This window comes from Arachis duranensis, chromosome 4 (assembly GCF_000817695.3).
Source record: "Arachis duranensis cultivar V14167 chromosome 4, aradu.V14167.gnm2.J7QH, whole genome shotgun sequence".
Classification (NCBI taxonomy): domain Eukaryota; kingdom Viridiplantae; phylum Streptophyta; class Magnoliopsida; order Fabales; family Fabaceae; genus Arachis; species Arachis duranensis.
In genome coordinates, this window is record NC_029775.3 from 29,112,452 (window position 1) to 29,128,408 (window position 15,957).

The 15,957-nt window shown below is 35.1% G+C and overlaps 2 protein-coding genes across 3 annotated transcripts in view; one reads left to right on the forward strand and one right to left on the reverse strand.

Annotated features, from left to right (window-relative positions):
- Positions 1 to 5,259: 5,259 nt before the first annotated feature.
- Positions 5,260 to 9,736, forward strand: LOC107483930 (uncharacterized). The gene is made up of 5 exons (XM_016104538.3): positions 5,260 to 5,863; positions 6,360 to 6,463; positions 6,889 to 7,065; positions 7,284 to 9,196; positions 9,356 to 9,736. Exons 1-5 carry the CDS (start codon positions 5,628 to 5,630, stop codon positions 9,503 to 9,505), a joined length of 2,580 nt encoding a protein of 859 aa, XP_015960024.1. The 5' UTR covers positions 5,260 to 5,627; the 3' UTR covers positions 9,506 to 9,736.
- A 3,318-nt stretch (positions 9,737 to 13,054) lies between these two features.
- Positions 13,055 to 15,957, reverse strand: part of LOC107483932 (uncharacterized) — a 3,590-nt gene continuing 687 nt past the window's right edge. The window contains exons 2-5 of one of the 2 annotated variants that reach the window (XM_016104540.3): positions 15,650 to 15,885; positions 14,355 to 14,597; positions 13,909 to 14,060; positions 13,055 to 13,578 (exon numbers count right to left, since the gene is read on the reverse strand). In XM_016104540.3, coding sequence (XP_015960026.1) covers positions 13,385 to 13,578; positions 13,909 to 14,060; positions 14,355 to 14,597; positions 15,650 to 15,885 — 825 coding nt within the window. In that variant the 3' untranslated portion in view covers positions 13,055 to 13,384. Of the gene's footprint in view, positions 13,579 to 13,908; positions 14,061 to 14,354; positions 14,601 to 15,649; positions 15,886 to 15,957 lie in introns of both variants that reach the window. The other variant, XM_016104539.3, reaches the window with a different exon arrangement.

Here is a 15,957-nt window from a genome sequence, read left to right on the forward strand (position 1 = left end):
AAGTTTATCAGAATGAGTCACAAACACTACAAAAAAAAAACGCCGAGTACCGTTGGATTTATCGGCAGATTTATCAAATAAATTCGCCGATAACTAGTTTAACGGATTGAATTTGACGGTATAAACAGCACTGAAAAATTTTTACCGACGGATTATTTCGTTCAATGCTAATTACTGGCGAAGTTTGTGTCGGATTTTGCAACGAAATTTTTCGACGATAACTTTGGCACCATATTATGTTTTGTGGCATTCAATTATCGTCGGATTACTCTAGCCGCTTCAGCTTCTCCGTCAGCTCTGACCTGATGGTAACGGTGTCTTCCACGCATGCAAGAAGCTCATTGTACCTCTGTTCAGACTACTGAGCTTGTTGGTGAAGCTCCTGTGTGAGCTTCTGCACCTTTTCCCTCAAATCGACAATTTTTTCAGGAACGACGGGGCTAGTGGTAGAGGCAGAGACAGATGAAGCCACCAATGTGGAAGTACAGAGGCTGTTGGGGAAGAACGACCCCAACCTTTAGACACGATTCTTGTAGGGTTCAGAGGTGGTCTCGCACCAAACTCTATCAGGATCTACGACTGAGGCACCAGAGCCAGGGTCATCCCTACTAGGTTGAGATTGCTAGGTCGCGGCCTCCAATCTCTGCGTGTAGTCCTCATGTGAAACACACGTTTTGATTAGAATGACAATTAATTGACTTTAAACCGAATATATTTTCAAACTTATAATTAATTAAAACTCACATAATGAGTCGCAGACCGCTTATCAGCAAATCTCTCCTTATTGACCTTTAATGTGTGGGTATACTTGAAGGTTTATGCCAATGTCCTCTCACGCTCCAACGACTTAGACTACACATATTGAAACCAACTAATAAAATGAATCAAGTAACAATTAATTCAAGTAATAATTAACAAAGATTAGCAAACTACATACCAGCTTGCTCTTCGTCTTCATAAAAGTCGCCAACCTACCGGTATACTTCGACGACCTCGAAAAGTCCTGTTAGTTCTGTTCGTCAGACGGCGACGCTTGAACCCCTCATTAGACTAAAATGGACGTCCAGTTCCTTCTTAATATTTGGACAGAGCCGAATTGTGAGGTGGTCGCGCCCTTGACAAACGTCCTGCATCATCTGCTGAAGTCGCCTAGCTATCTGGTGATCGTAGATCTTCCTGATCAAGATATCATGTTCCTTATCCCATATAATTTCTCTTGCACAAAGTAATTCAACAACATTAGTTAGTCCAAATAAAATGCAGTTAAAATACAGTTAATTGAACAACATTGGGTCTTACCACCCACTTTTGAAATCATCACTCTCTTATCTCAGCAGGGTTCTTCGTGTAGCTCGGTTATGGGTTGTCGTACATGGACTTAATCACATTGGAGATCTCTTGTGTACATGCATTGTTGTTTGGTGCAAACCTATCAATGAAAAACTTAAGACTAGAAAACACATAAAAATATATAAAACTAAACAAATTCAAAATAGATTGCGGATAAAAGACGTTAAAATAATATGTACTTATACATGCATGCCATCAGGCTAAATCCTCATTTTTATGATGCGCAGTGATGGAGGGGCATCTAGCTAGGACGCATTAGAGGAATCACCTACCGTGGGCTCTGTCACTAGAGCTAGGCAGAGGGGAGCATAGCAGAAGGAGCCATGTAGTTGGCGTTTGGGATCATGATGTACTGCTAGTCCGGTGGACCCGTCTATGATGTCACAGGGGTTGACGGGGTAGTCGGGGTAGAGGGCGATGGCTGAGAAGTCCCTGGAATACCGGTGGAAACTCGCCCTCTACCACGACCACGAGACCCCCTCATGACACCTCTGCTACCTGTCGTCATGTCTGCAAAGAGAATACTAATTAACACTAATCAGCATATATACAACACAAATCCTTCAACAGTGAAAACTCGCCCTCTACCACGACCACGAGACCCCCTCATGACACCTCTGCTACCTGTCGTCATGTCTACAAAGAGAATACTAATTAACACTAATCAGCATATATACAACACAAATCCTTCAACATTTATATTATTTCAAAAAAAAATTGACATAACCTCCCCTAAAATTAGACATATATCCACGTTTACGGTTTTCATAAATCCAACTAATCTCAATCTACAACATCAGTCAAAATTCAATTAAATTCACAATATTTTCAATAGAATATATTAACTTGTTTATTCTATTGTATACATTTATAAGGGCATCATATATAATAAATATTTATAAAAGAAACTCTTAATTGATTTATATACATATGTAAGTTTAGGAAATCTAAATCTATAATGTTTAATTTTTTCAAACTACCTTTTGGTAAACACAATCTTAGAGGTAGATATACTAGACTTATTCCTAGAACAAAACTTATAATGAGGAATAGATTTAAGTTGGAAGTAGAAATTTTTCGGTTTGACGAATTTTTATTCTTACTTCATAAGTTATGTTGTCTAATAAGATTGTTTAATGGAGACATTAAATTGAAAAGGCAACATTTTTGTTTGAGTTGTGCTAAAAAATTTCAACAAATAATTATTATACATGTTCATCTAATCATCATGAGATTTATTTTGCAATAATAACTTCATAATATATTACTTCATATTTATTTATAATAATTTCATATTTTTTATGCATTCATATAGATTAACATAATGAATACTCAATTAGAACTAATTCTTTATGTTCTCATTAATTCATAAAAGTTATTACATTGCAAAAATTATAAGACACAAATACTAGCACAGACAACATATGATAATTTAGGTACAATATATAATTAATATAATTTCTGTAATATTAATTTTATATCTTCAAATATCATAAGCAAGTAAATTAAACTTAATAGATGAAATAATATTTAATATAGTCACATAAAAAATGTTAATTATTAATTATTTAGGCTTTAACGAGGAAATTTATCTTTATGGCCTAAACCCATAACTAAGAGTTGTTTGCCATATTTTTTCAATACTAAACATAAATTCTCCACACTCATTAATATTCCATTCTTCTAATATATGCAATTAACATATGATAGCCAATTCTACTTACTAACTATAAATTAACATGTAACTAAATCCTTAATTAACTTAAACAAAAAAAAGAGTGATCATAGAATCTAAGCTTCGAACAAAAGAAGAAGAACTCAGGAGAGAGAGAGAGATGTGCAGTGACAGCGACAATCGCTGTTGGTGGAGCGCCGCAGTGGTGCTGGACGGCGAGATATGAACAGAGAGGGAGAAAAGGAGTCGCAGCTAACAGAGGAAAATATGAGGAAGGGGCTGGTTTCGGTGAGGAGGAGAGGAGGCAGTAGCGGTGGCGGGGCTAACAAAGTGGCAAGGAGAAGAGAGGGTTAGAGAGAGTGGGAGAAGAGAGGTTAAAGAGAGGGGGGTTTCGAAATGGAAGGGGGAGAGCTTTACACTTCGAATTTTAAGGCTTGTTATCGTCGAATTTACTAGCAGATAAATCCGACAGTAACGTAGTGTGGGTCACCAAAACGAAGCATTTCACTAATTGGGCTTACTGGCGGAAAAATCCATCGGTAAATCGCATGCTACATTTCGAGCATATTTCTTCCGTTTTTCTTCCAATTATTATCGGCGAAATTACCGTTGAAAGTGTAAATCCGCCGATAATGATTTGACCTGACGAATTCAATACCAAAACCGTCAATAAATCCACCGATTAAGCCGACGCTAATGTGCAATGCTAAATTCGACGGTAAATCCAACGATATTCAATGTTTTTCTTATAGTGAAAGACTGTTTAAATAAGTCTCTAACATATCAGCCTAAAAGTGGATCAATCAGATAAGATAATTTATCGGATTAGATAAGATAATTTAATTTAAATATACTAAAAAAATAAAATAACAATTTAAATCAGATTTGATCCTATTGAATTAGATTATATTGATTTAAATTTAAAATCCTTAATATAAATACAATTATGTTGACTATCAATCCGGTGTTGTTTGAAAAAACCAAATACTTTTGGGTAGACATTCAAGTTGTTCAAGACGAGCTGAACAAAAAGTTGGTGAGTGTAATTCCTACACCAAAAAGTGACCAGTTGCGCTAATTTTAACTAAACCATTAAGTACAATATCATTTGACAGACTCAAACACAAATTCAAACTGGTTCCAAAACCACTCTTGAGTTTGAGGGGGAGGGGATATAAAGGGTGATTAGGCTTGAATCTTGGACAAACTTCTTAAGTTGACTACCTATAAATATATACCTCTCCTTTAGAGAATATATCATCAGTTCAATATTCACATTCAATTTTTCTAATTCACTAATTTATTTCTTTTCTTCATCACTAAAAAGACTCTGTTCTCACACTCTCTCTTGTTTTCTCTAAAATTTGTAAGATCGTTTCAATAATAACAATAATAAATAAATATTATTTAGTAAACTATTTTTGCTAAGAATTTCGCACTTTCTTAATAAAAAAATCTATTATTTTTAATAAACAATCATATATAGGAAAAACATAATTTTAAATTAGATAGTGATATTCAACAAGATGTAATACATTAAAATTTTTCATAGTCAACAATATATCATATCAAATTTATTAAGACAAATTATTAAAAGCAATACAGAAAAGAAAAGAAGAAGCAATACTTAAATAAATAACAATGTCATATAAATTAAACGAATCAAATCAACAACGTTATTTAGTAACTATTGTTTTCCAAAAATAACATGAATATTAGAAATCAACCACGACATACTTGAATATATTATATTTATTATACATTTTTTATCAATTTAATTAATCAATAAAATAAAGTTTTACAACAGAATAATTAAATTTTTATAATAAAATAATCAAGAGTTTTTGCAACAAATAATTAATTTTTTCATGAACACAAAAAATAGTCATATTACATTTTTACTTTTTTTTTTAATTTATATTATTATAGATATAAATGTAATTTGATCATATCATTTATAAAATTTAATCATAAACATGAATAATTTATTATTTATGTGACTATATGTTCATTTTGTATCTCTACGAATGACTGAATGATAAATATATAAATAAATAAAAATCCTCAAAAACTGATGTAGTATTGTAAACTCATTTATTGCTAAACAAACTTTATATTTATATATATATAAAAGTCCAGTAAAAAAATATTGCTAATGGTAAAGAAGCCAATAGAAGAAAGCTTAGCTTAGGCTTGTAAGTTGTAACAAGTCAATCACACACAAAACACAACAAAAAGCGGCACAGACACAACACATTATTCGCATAAACTCAACACCCCACTTCCCTTCTTTGCTTCCCTGCTTCCTTCTTTTTCTCCTCTCAACAAAACAAACTAACAAACAAACTTGTTATTCTCTCTCTCTCTCTCTCAAAAAGCAACACAATTCAGAATGAGAACAATCATCAACCTCTGTAAATTACTAAGCTTCTTAATCTTAGCACAAAATTCACCCACTCCTATTGTTGTTCCCTCATAAAACAACCCATTTCCTTCTTCATACGCTTCAAGTTCAATCTGTTTGAGCTTCTGAAAGCAAATTAGGGTTTTTCTTCTTATTCTTTAATTTTTTATTATTTTCGGGAGGAATTGGTGGATTATCATGCCGCCGGCTCTGATGAACCCGCTGATGCCGCCGCCGCCACCTCCGTCGGTGTCGGTGTCCGCGCCGCCGGAGCTTGAAGGCTTCGACGATGTTTCCGGGAGATCGGTGACTCAAAATAGGCGATTCGGTGATCTGAGAGGGTTGCAGTGGCGTGTTGATCTTGGGGTTTTGCCTTCAGAGTCTTCAACTTCCATTGATGATCTTCGTAGGGTCACCGCTAACTGTAGAAGGAGGTAAATCAGCTGAATAATCATGTTCTTGTACTTCTTTTGATTTCAGTGTCGGTGTTCGTTTCCTTAAATTTGGAATCTTTGTTTTTACTTTATATTCAATGCTTGTTGATACATGATATAGCAATTTACCTTATTGATGGTGCACATAACAATATACTCTATCGATTTTATGTATATAGAATTGGTGGTCCTCGATTTTAAATGGACATCAAGTCATACAAAAACATAGGACCTTTTTATTATTTAAGTTGCAAAAGTGCTGCTGATATATGAATCGAGACTGTATTGATTGTTCAATAGGTGGGAAATACAAGAAGATTAAGCTGTTTCTGCATTTGGCTTTGGGTATTTGAGTATTTTGTTTATGTTTTGTTTGGAAGGGTTGTTGTTTGTATATGTCATAATGGTGTAAACTAGAAGGGCTGCATATTCATTCACCTAATTGTATTGAATGCATAATCAATAGTAACTATCAACTGACTTTTTGTATTGTCAGGTATGCGAATCTGAGAAGGCGTCTTCTGGTTGAACCGCATATCCCGAAGGATGGAAGTAACTCACCCGATCTTACCATGGATAATCCACTTTCACAAAATCCAGGTAATTTTTTGTTTTTCCAAGTAAAAATATGTATTTAGATTTCAGATCCCTGATTCAGCAGTTATATTATCTCAATTCACAATGCTAATGTACACTATCCTCATCATGTGAGTATCCTATTAGTGGTTGCTAGGTTATATACCTATTGTGTGTTTTTGAAGTCATTTTATAAATGAAAAATTCAGTTTGCTTTGTGGTTGTAAAGCCATGCTCCCTACTTATTCTGTGGAATTTCATTTCAGAATTATGCTAATAATTATTGTCAGTTTTAAAGATGCTGACGTTAAATAAGTATGTTGTTGCGTACATTGCCTTATATTGTAATTCTGTCCAGTAGATTTCTAATAGTTAGCCTTCTCTATCACTTTAAGCTAAGAACAGTTGAATTTCATCTCTTGTAAATGACACATGGATTTTAAATGCAGATAGTACATGGAGTCGCTTTTTCCGCAATGCGGAGCTAGAGAGAATGGTTGATCAGGATTTATCACGTTTATATCCAGAACATGGGAATTATTTCCAGACACCAGGATGTCAAGGCATTTTAAGACGCATTTTATTACTTTGGTGTCTCAGGCACCCAGAATGTGGTTATAGACAAGGTAAAGATATGTCTAAATCTTCTAAGAAACATAAAAAAATACAGAAAAAGCGGGGACTGAAAACTAAGTGATTAGCACATTGAGATACCTAATACTTATTAAAATATGTCCTCAGTTATGCTTCCAGGCTTTCAGATTAGGTTTGCTTTGGTTTATAGTATATATGTTATAAAACTAGTTCGCTTGTTGGTAAATTTTTCAATTCACTTAATTTATAGGAATGCACGAGTTACTTGCTCCTCTGCTTTATGTTCTCCAAGTTGATGTGGAGCGTCTTTCAGAAGTTCGAAAGCTTTATGAAGATATCTTCACCGACAAATTTGATGGCCTTCTATATCAGGAGAATGATCTTTCTTACAGCTTTGATTTTAGAAAATCTCAAGACTTGCTGGAGGATGAAATTGGCTCTCATGGAAATGCAAAAGTCAAAAGTCTTGATGAGCTTGATCCTGCATTACAGACCATTGTATTGCTGAGTGATGCTTATGGAGCTGAAGGTGAACTGGGCATTGTTTTATCTGAGAAATTCATGGAACATGATGCTTATTGCATGTTTGATGCTTTAATGAGTGGTGTCCGTGGTTCAGTTGCGATGGCCGATTTCTTCTCTTCCTTCCCTGTAGCAGGGTCGCAAACTGGCCTGCCTCCTGTTATTGAAGCTTCTACTGCATTGTATCATTTGCTGTGTCTTGTGGATTCATCTCTGTATAGCCATCTTTTGGATCTTGGTGTTGAACCCCAATACTTTTCTCTCCGATGGTTGCGAGTTCTATTCGGACGTGAGTTTTCACTTGACAATCTATTGATAATCTGGGATGAGATCTTTGCATCGGATAATAGTAAAGTTGAAAAAAGTGTTGATGACAACATAGACTGGGGTTTGAGGATTTTGCATTCTCCTCGTGGAGCATTTATTGCAGCTATGGCTGTTGCAATGCTACTTCATTTAAGATCTTCACTGCTTGCTACTGAAAATCCTACCACCTGTCTTCAGAGATTATTAAACTTTCCTGAAAACATTAATATTAAAAAGCTGCTGGAGAAGGCCAAATCATTGCAAGCTCGTGCACTAAGTGTTGATATTTCTTCTCCATCACCTTTGATTATAGGATATCATCTCCAAAGTAAATCAGTTATGACGCAATCTCAGACCCTTCCTTCTGAAACTGTGTCTCCAAAAACTCCTGTAAATTTGTTAACTGACAGCTACTGGGAAGAAAAATGGAGGGTTGCACATGAGGCTGAAGAACTTAAGCAAGATGGTATCGAACAACAGATTCCGACTCGGAAAAAGGGCTGGACAGAAAAGGTAAAAAACACACTGAGAAGAGCGGGATCTGATCCACCACCTTCAAGGATTAAGAATGGCAAAAAGGAATCTAAGGTGGTTAGGCGAAACATATTGGAAGCGCTTCATAAGGCACTTGGACCTGAGGAAGAAGCAGAACAAATGGATTGCCATGAAATCCTATGCAAGCAGGAAAATCTTTCTGAAGCAGCTGAAGGTGTGCAGCAAAATGATAACTCTAAAGGCGACAACAGTTACTCATCTGATGATAGATGTCCAAGTGGAAATACAGGGATAGAGGAAAGCTCCTCTGTATATTCTGACTCAACTAGCCCGCCTAATGAGGCCAATGATCATGAAATTACCTCGCAGGGAAGTAGTGTTGCCTCTAATTTATATCTTGACGAATGCGATGAAACTGCAGATACCAGTCTCAGTGATCCACCTCTTCCAGTCTCTGATCATCCTGAGAGCATACCTGAAACATCAGAGTCCACTGATGTTGATGTTGATAAATCTGAGAACATACCTCAGATGTCAGGGTGCAATAATAATGATCCAGGAAATTCTGCTACACATCCCAAGGAGAAAAAGCAGAATAAATTTCAGTGGTTTTGGAAGTTTGGACGGAATACTGTTGAGGGTATATCGGGGAAAGTAGGAGCTGCTTCTGAACCTACAAAATCCACCAGCAGCTGTAGTAACCAAAGTAATTCGCAACCACCTGTCTCTTCTACCACCAGTGAGCATTTCACTTCTGTTAGTAGCAAAGGAGATTCTGTAGACCAGAATGTGATGGGCACTTTGAAGAATATTGGACAGTCTATGCTTGACCATATCCAGGTAAAGTTGCTTCTATCTGTCACGCTCAAACTGATCACAAGTTAGACTGAAGATAATTTTGTGATTACATAAAATGCTGTATAGACCTCAGGATTGATCTCTTTCGCCTGGTTTCGACTTTCAACTTGTTTGTCTTATCTACTGCTTTTAATGATGCAGGTAATTGAATCTGTTTTCCAACAAGACAGGAACCAGGGAGTCTCAGTGGAGAACTTATCTAAAAATATTCTTGTTGGCAAAGGGCAGGTTACTGCCATGGCAGCTCTCAAGGAGCTTCGGAAGATTAGCAATATTCTGTCTGAGATGTGAGGTGAACCTTGCAATTGTTATATGTACATATAGTTTCTGTAATTACAATTCTTTAGTTCCAATAAGATGAGCTTCTTATGTTAGTGTTCACTTGTAGTATCCACCAAAGTTTTGCAGATGTTCCAAGAGATGAATATGTAAATACATTTATCCGGTCACATAATAAATTATCATTATTGTTGTATTCTCATCTACACTTTTGATGATTGATAATTTGCTCTATTTTTTCCATTTCCTGTTAAGATGTGATCAGTTGCAGTCCAAGTTGACCAAGACAAGTTTATAATTTTAATGTTTGTGGTTCAATGCTTTTTTATACGTGTAATCATGGGATAATTTTTTAAGGTCTCCATTAGTACCTCTTTTAGGACATAAAAAATATAGAAATGCTGAGTCAGTAGAGACGTAAGAAACTAGAAATCTGTCCAGACATAAAGATAATGCTGAGATAGAGGCATTTTGTCTAGCTGTATTTATTTACTTTATCAAATGATTTTGTAGGTCTTTTAATATTTCTTGCATTTATACTTTAGAAGAGTTTCCAAACATAGCCTAATTGGCACTGCGATTGAAGTGTATTTTTGTTTACTACTCTCTTGCAGGTTCTGGAGATGATTTGACAAGTAATTATGTTTATCTAAAATATGAATTTCTTTAAATTATCTTATGAGTGAGATATATGGTAAAAGAAATAATACCGTGGCAAAGGACTTGGAACTTCTAAATTGGTTCAATTAGAATACAATTTACAAGTGACCACTGGTAGTGGATCCTTTGTGGTCCAATTGAAGCTTATGGTAGTAGTGGGATTGGCACAAACTGACAAACGAGAACACCACACAAATTATTGAATTAGGTAGAAAAGGACAACCTCCAATCTACGGAATGACAATACTCATCCATAATGGGACGGATTTGTTGATGGGTCATCCATTCCTATTTATTAATTATAAAATTTTCATATGTGCGTCCAAATTTACACCTATTCAGTGTATCCGAAAAAGGAAAAAATATTATATCTATTCCTTAAGCGAATATTTTGTTGGTATAGAAGTGAATCAATAAGACTGGTTAATATAATATGTAAGTGATTTAGTTGCATCACACCATTTGTCTTGAAGAAATGAATGAGCAATGGCCACAAACAGAGCTTTGGCAATGGCACAACACACAAATAAGATAGCCACAACAGAATGCATTCCGTAACACACATTTTAATATTAGTTGTATATATATAAGAAAATAAAATTGGACAGATTTGTTGATGGGTCATCTAACTTTTTTAGTAACACGTTGCTTTCCCTTCTGAATTATATATCAACTGTTGAAAATGAAGGTTATATATAAAGGCATAAACAAGCAAAAAGTATTAAATGAGACGTGGACATTTTTTAATTGCCCTTTAGAATTATTCGACCACCATTAAGGAATTTTCAGCTAACTGTTTAAGAGAAATGTTAGGGGAATAAATTATTTTTTGAGAAAAGGATAAATAGGTTCTTAACCTTTTGCCTCACAGACATTTTTGTCTTTGAACATTTGAAAATACTTTTAAATCCCCGACCTTCATAAATTTTGGACAGATGAGTTTCTCCGTCCAATTGCCTCCGTCAGACCCAACGAAAAAGTCTAACGTGGTTCTGTTCTGATGATGTGGCATGACGGATTGACACGTGAACTACTGACTGGAAGGGTACTTTTAAAAATTGGACAAATAAGTCTCCGTACCTAAAAACTACGTCGTTTTGCTTTGCCCCTAATCTTTAAATTGATTGTGTTTCTTTCTGGAGGCTAGTGGTGAGGAGCTCTACTTGCATCAACCATGGCTGCTAATGGAGCATCATCAACGTCAAGAAGAAGCCGCAGGGGAGTAAGAGAAAGAAAATTCTGCTTCAAACTCAGATCCTTGTGCTGTGCATGACGGAGATCTGAAGGACGATGTCGCCCCGAGATGCTTCTGTGGAGTTTATGCAATAATGTATATGTCGAGGACGATTAGCAACCCAAACAAGTCTTCCTAGGTTGTCCATTCTATAAGGTAAGATAAAAAATTTAGGAATTTTGTTCTAAAATGATTTTATATAGTACATAATTTTAAAAATTTTGACAGAGAAAGCAATCGCATTGCAAGTTTTTTGTTTGGGTCGATGAGAATCTTGCTAGAATTGGAAGCAATGGTTGCATCTTTAATAAAAGACCTCTGGTTGAGAAAGACGTTGAAGTTGTTGAAGAGGAAGAGGAATTTGATCATAGAATGGCTGTTTTGGAGGAGAAAGTTACTGCTCTAGAGAAGAAAAAAATTCATTACTGTTCTGGACGACGTAGTTTTTAGGTATATGAACTTATTTGTCCAATTTTTTAAAGTGCCCTTTCAATCAGCAGTCCACGTGTCAATTCGTCATGCCACGTCATTAGAACAGGAGTCACATCAGACTTTTCCGTTAGGTTTGACGAAGACAATTGGACGGAGGGTCTCTCCGTCTAAGACTTGTGAAGGTCGGGAATTTAAAAGTATTTTCAAATGCTCAAGGACAAAAATGTCCGTGGGACAAAAGGTCAGGACCTATTTATCTTTTTCTCTTATTTTTTTAATAAAATTTAACAAAATTTTTCTTTTTTTTTATGTCTCTCTTTCTTTTTCTCCATTTTCAACTAAAATTTTTCGATTCCTAATCCTTTAAGTTATTGGATCAACTCAGTTAAACTTAATTACTTATTCATGTAGCATCGCTGAAAGTTTATTTGTTATATTTTATACAATAGAATAGTGAGTAAAAAGTCGAGTTAGTTTTCCAAATTTTACGTGCTAATCAAAATGGTTTCAAGTTTCAGTTAAATTAAATTATTAAATTGATTCTCCAGAAGTTAACTAATTGATGAGGATCCAGTGCTAATGACTAATAGTAACTCGCGTTAGTTAATTTGAAAGTAATTAATTCGAACCAATCGAAATTAGAAGACCAATTTAACTTTTGTGTGCAATTCTATTATCTAATATTTGAGTGAACTACCATTCTAATCCTTAAAAGATTCAATTTTTAATAAAATGACTAAGAAATAAGAAATAACATTTTGACTTTAAATATAATTTTAATTTGACAAAATAATAAAATATACCATTTTTATAAGTAACAAACAAGCATTTGATTCAACTTTTTGTTAAAACAATAAAAATTATTTAGAAGATACATGAAAAAAAAAGAAAGAAAAAATTCAATCTCAAAACTCTTACAAATTGCTTTGGAAATATGTTGCCATTCAATAAAAATACAATTGAAAAGAAAATCACTAAATATAAAACTACCAAATTTAAAAGATAAAAAGATATTTTTTCTAATTTTATAAAAATTGCGATAAAATTTAATCTCTTAATTTTTTTAACATGCTTTGCAATATTTGGTACACTTTGTCAAATGAAAATCAATTTCACAATGACGGAAATTAAAATAAAGTATTTAAATATTCTAAAATTGTAATTCTATCAAATTTTAAAAATGTACCTTGCTTGCAGCATTAGTTGGGAAAAAAAGACTTGACACGGGTTCTGGATGCTCAAGAAGACAAGAACTAATAAGAAAATAACAAAGAAAACTTAGAGGGGAAAATCGAAAAGTCATTGACCACTTTGAGATGGTGCAAAGCTAGAAAAGAAAAAAGCTGTTGTATCTACAATCCAACTAATGATACAAAAATGACACCCTATAATTGCAACATACTATTTTTCGCTGGATTATAGCTGCACCTAACTATGTATGTGTAAAATCATGGCACTAGGAACTTCTGATGCTATACATTTTATTTCATAAGATCCTTCCCCACATCTCGGGTACGCTCTCATGCCTCAACCCGATAAGGCTTTGTTTGGTACAAACTATAGATTCAATCCATATGGTTGTGGAACCCCGGGAGTAGGGAGGTGATAAATCCAAAGACAATCATCTGGATCTCCTTTACAATGCCCCACCATTGGTTGCCACCATTGACTCTGCCAGGTTCTGCCTCGTTTTCGTTCTCAGCTGCCCGGTTGCCATCATTGACGGGCTGATTCCCAACCTCAGCTTCAGGCTGACCCTCTACAGAAATTAACAATAAGCAAATGCAAACTAGGTTCAATACGTGATACAAAGTGAATTAAATTGACCCTCTTCATACAAAACCAGGTAACACATTGGGAAAATGAGGGCCAGTTGCCCCCATCCACAAATCTAAAGGTGAAAATGAACCTCAACAGTGAACATACAACAACAGTAACTAAGCCTAATGACCCTAGGTTAGGTTGCCTTTCAAGAAACACATACCTTTTAAACTACTATAACGAGATCATAAATTGCTTCAGTTCATTCACCAATGTTGCTCAAAACAAGTGCATGCAATCACATGAATAAAACGAATGCAAATCATACCTGCTGGGGCTGCATTGTCAGCCCCCTGCCTTGCAGCTGGAACATTTTCAGCCCTGGGTGCAGCAGGTCTTGGTGGTTGAGGAGGAGCTGCGGCTCTCTGCATACCTTGTGAAAGCCATCTTACAATTGGTGTCAAAGCTCCAGTTTGGTAACTATAACACATACAAATATAAGTAGGTAAATAATCCAGCTTCCATTGACAACCGAAGCAATACTAAATCCAACCGTATCCAATGGCTCTTATATTGACATAGAAACACATCTACGGAACATATCAGGTGTGGTGTATATACAAAATTGAATAAATAAGTAAATAAATAAAAGAAAATAAATTTATATCAGAAGCATTTCCTGGGTTTGTGACCTAGATCCTAATGAGCACATTTGACAGAATTTGAAAGCTAAAAAGAATCTTAAAACCGAAAACTAGAAGGACCAATACTTACAAATATACAATAGCAGCAAAAAACACAAGGACAATAAGCCTCTGTCTGGAACCATCTTGGTTGAACAAAAAGATCACAGCAGCAAGTTTTAACATAAGCAGCAAATCAATTTGAAATGCAATTTGAAATCTCCTAACAACAACTTGTCTTTGAGGTGCAGGATGCTGCTGCTGTTGAGGATGCTGCTGCTGTGCTGCTTGCCCCTGATTTTCGCTTGCAGCAGCAGCATCAGAACTTGCCCTGCTGCTGATAGTGCTCATTCAGTTAAAGAAACAATTAATATATTTGTCCACATAAAAAAATGAAACAAAATAGAATCTTCACAAATCAAACAATCCTTGTATAAAATGTCATCATTTCGTTTCAGTTTTCCCCTTAAGATCATGTTTATCACTTAATGTACTGAGAACTTTGAAAGCAGACTAGACAACTGGATTTGATGCAGGAGGTTATAAGAATTAGAAAATCCAAGATTTAGCCCAAGCTCAACAAGGCTGTAAGGAAAATTTCAATCGGGTCGAATCATGTTCAGAACCACAATCTCTATATTCATAACTTCTCACTCAGTTCCATCCCACATAAGAAATGCTCAATACCAGCATGATCGATAATGTTCATCATAATAGCAAGTCTAGCATTAGTATTTATTTATTTTTTATTTATTTTAACATTTGACAGTTTTCAGATAAGGTGAGAAAGCTTCGTAAATCTGATTTAACTGTTAGGGCTATGAATCAATATTTCTACCGACTTCGTTTCAAATTTCAAATACTTAACCAGGCTTCATAAAGAAAACACACTTGTTGTCATCAAGCTCATCCTTATCTTACTGATCCATCTCTCTGGGTCACTGAACCATCATCTTCTAACCATATCACTTCTCACTATTCAAACTTCAAATTCATTGCCTAATGACAAAACCTCATGAAATTGGGACCCACACATGGATCTTAGATCAAACTAAACACATAACGGGCATTGTAACAATCCTTTATATAGTTTGGAAATTTGAGAAAACTATTCATCTTGTGCACAGAAAGCTTTAGTGAGCACTGATATAGTGCATGTCTGTCCTATATTTTACTTCACATAAAGACTCTACAAGAAACATAAAAAAAAGTACAGATATATGCTATTGCTCATTTATTTCCTACATTGATAAGTTATTTACAGAAAATCCATACACTACAAAATATACTTAAAAAGAAGAATAGTAGCAAAAACAAATACATACTTAAATACCCTAAAGACGTAGTACCAGAATATCATCAGGACGAAAAAATTTAGCCACTTACATGGGCGTGCGGTAAGTCAGTGGGATCAGATTGTTGTATGGAAGTCCAGTAACATGTCCATTAAACTGATTAAACGGATGAACAGGAACTGCATATATGCCTGCTCCACGGTTCCCCTGTGCCAGTTCGTCATTCTGCGGTGGCGTTAACCCTGGAACCACTGCAGGGTACATAGCAGGAAACATTGGATAGTAGTATCCAGGAGGATATGCCGGAAAACTGGGAAAACCTGGCACCTGAAACAACCAGAATTACACAAAAATTCAGATCTACTTCTACAGTCAAATGATCAAAATACACCCATTTAT

Coding starts and splice junctions, on each gene's coding strand:
- LOC107483930 (XM_016104538.3), top strand. CDS start 5,628: ATGCCGCCGGCTCTGATGAACCCGCTGATGCCGCCGCCGCCACCTCCG. Junction 7,066..7,283: donor AGAATGTGGTTATAGACAAG/GTAAAGATATGT, acceptor CTTAATTTATAG/GAATGCACGAGTTACTTGCT. Junction 9,197..9,355: donor CTATGCTTGACCATATCCAG/GTAAAGTTGCTT, acceptor TTAATGATGCAG/GTAATTGAATCTGTTTTCCA.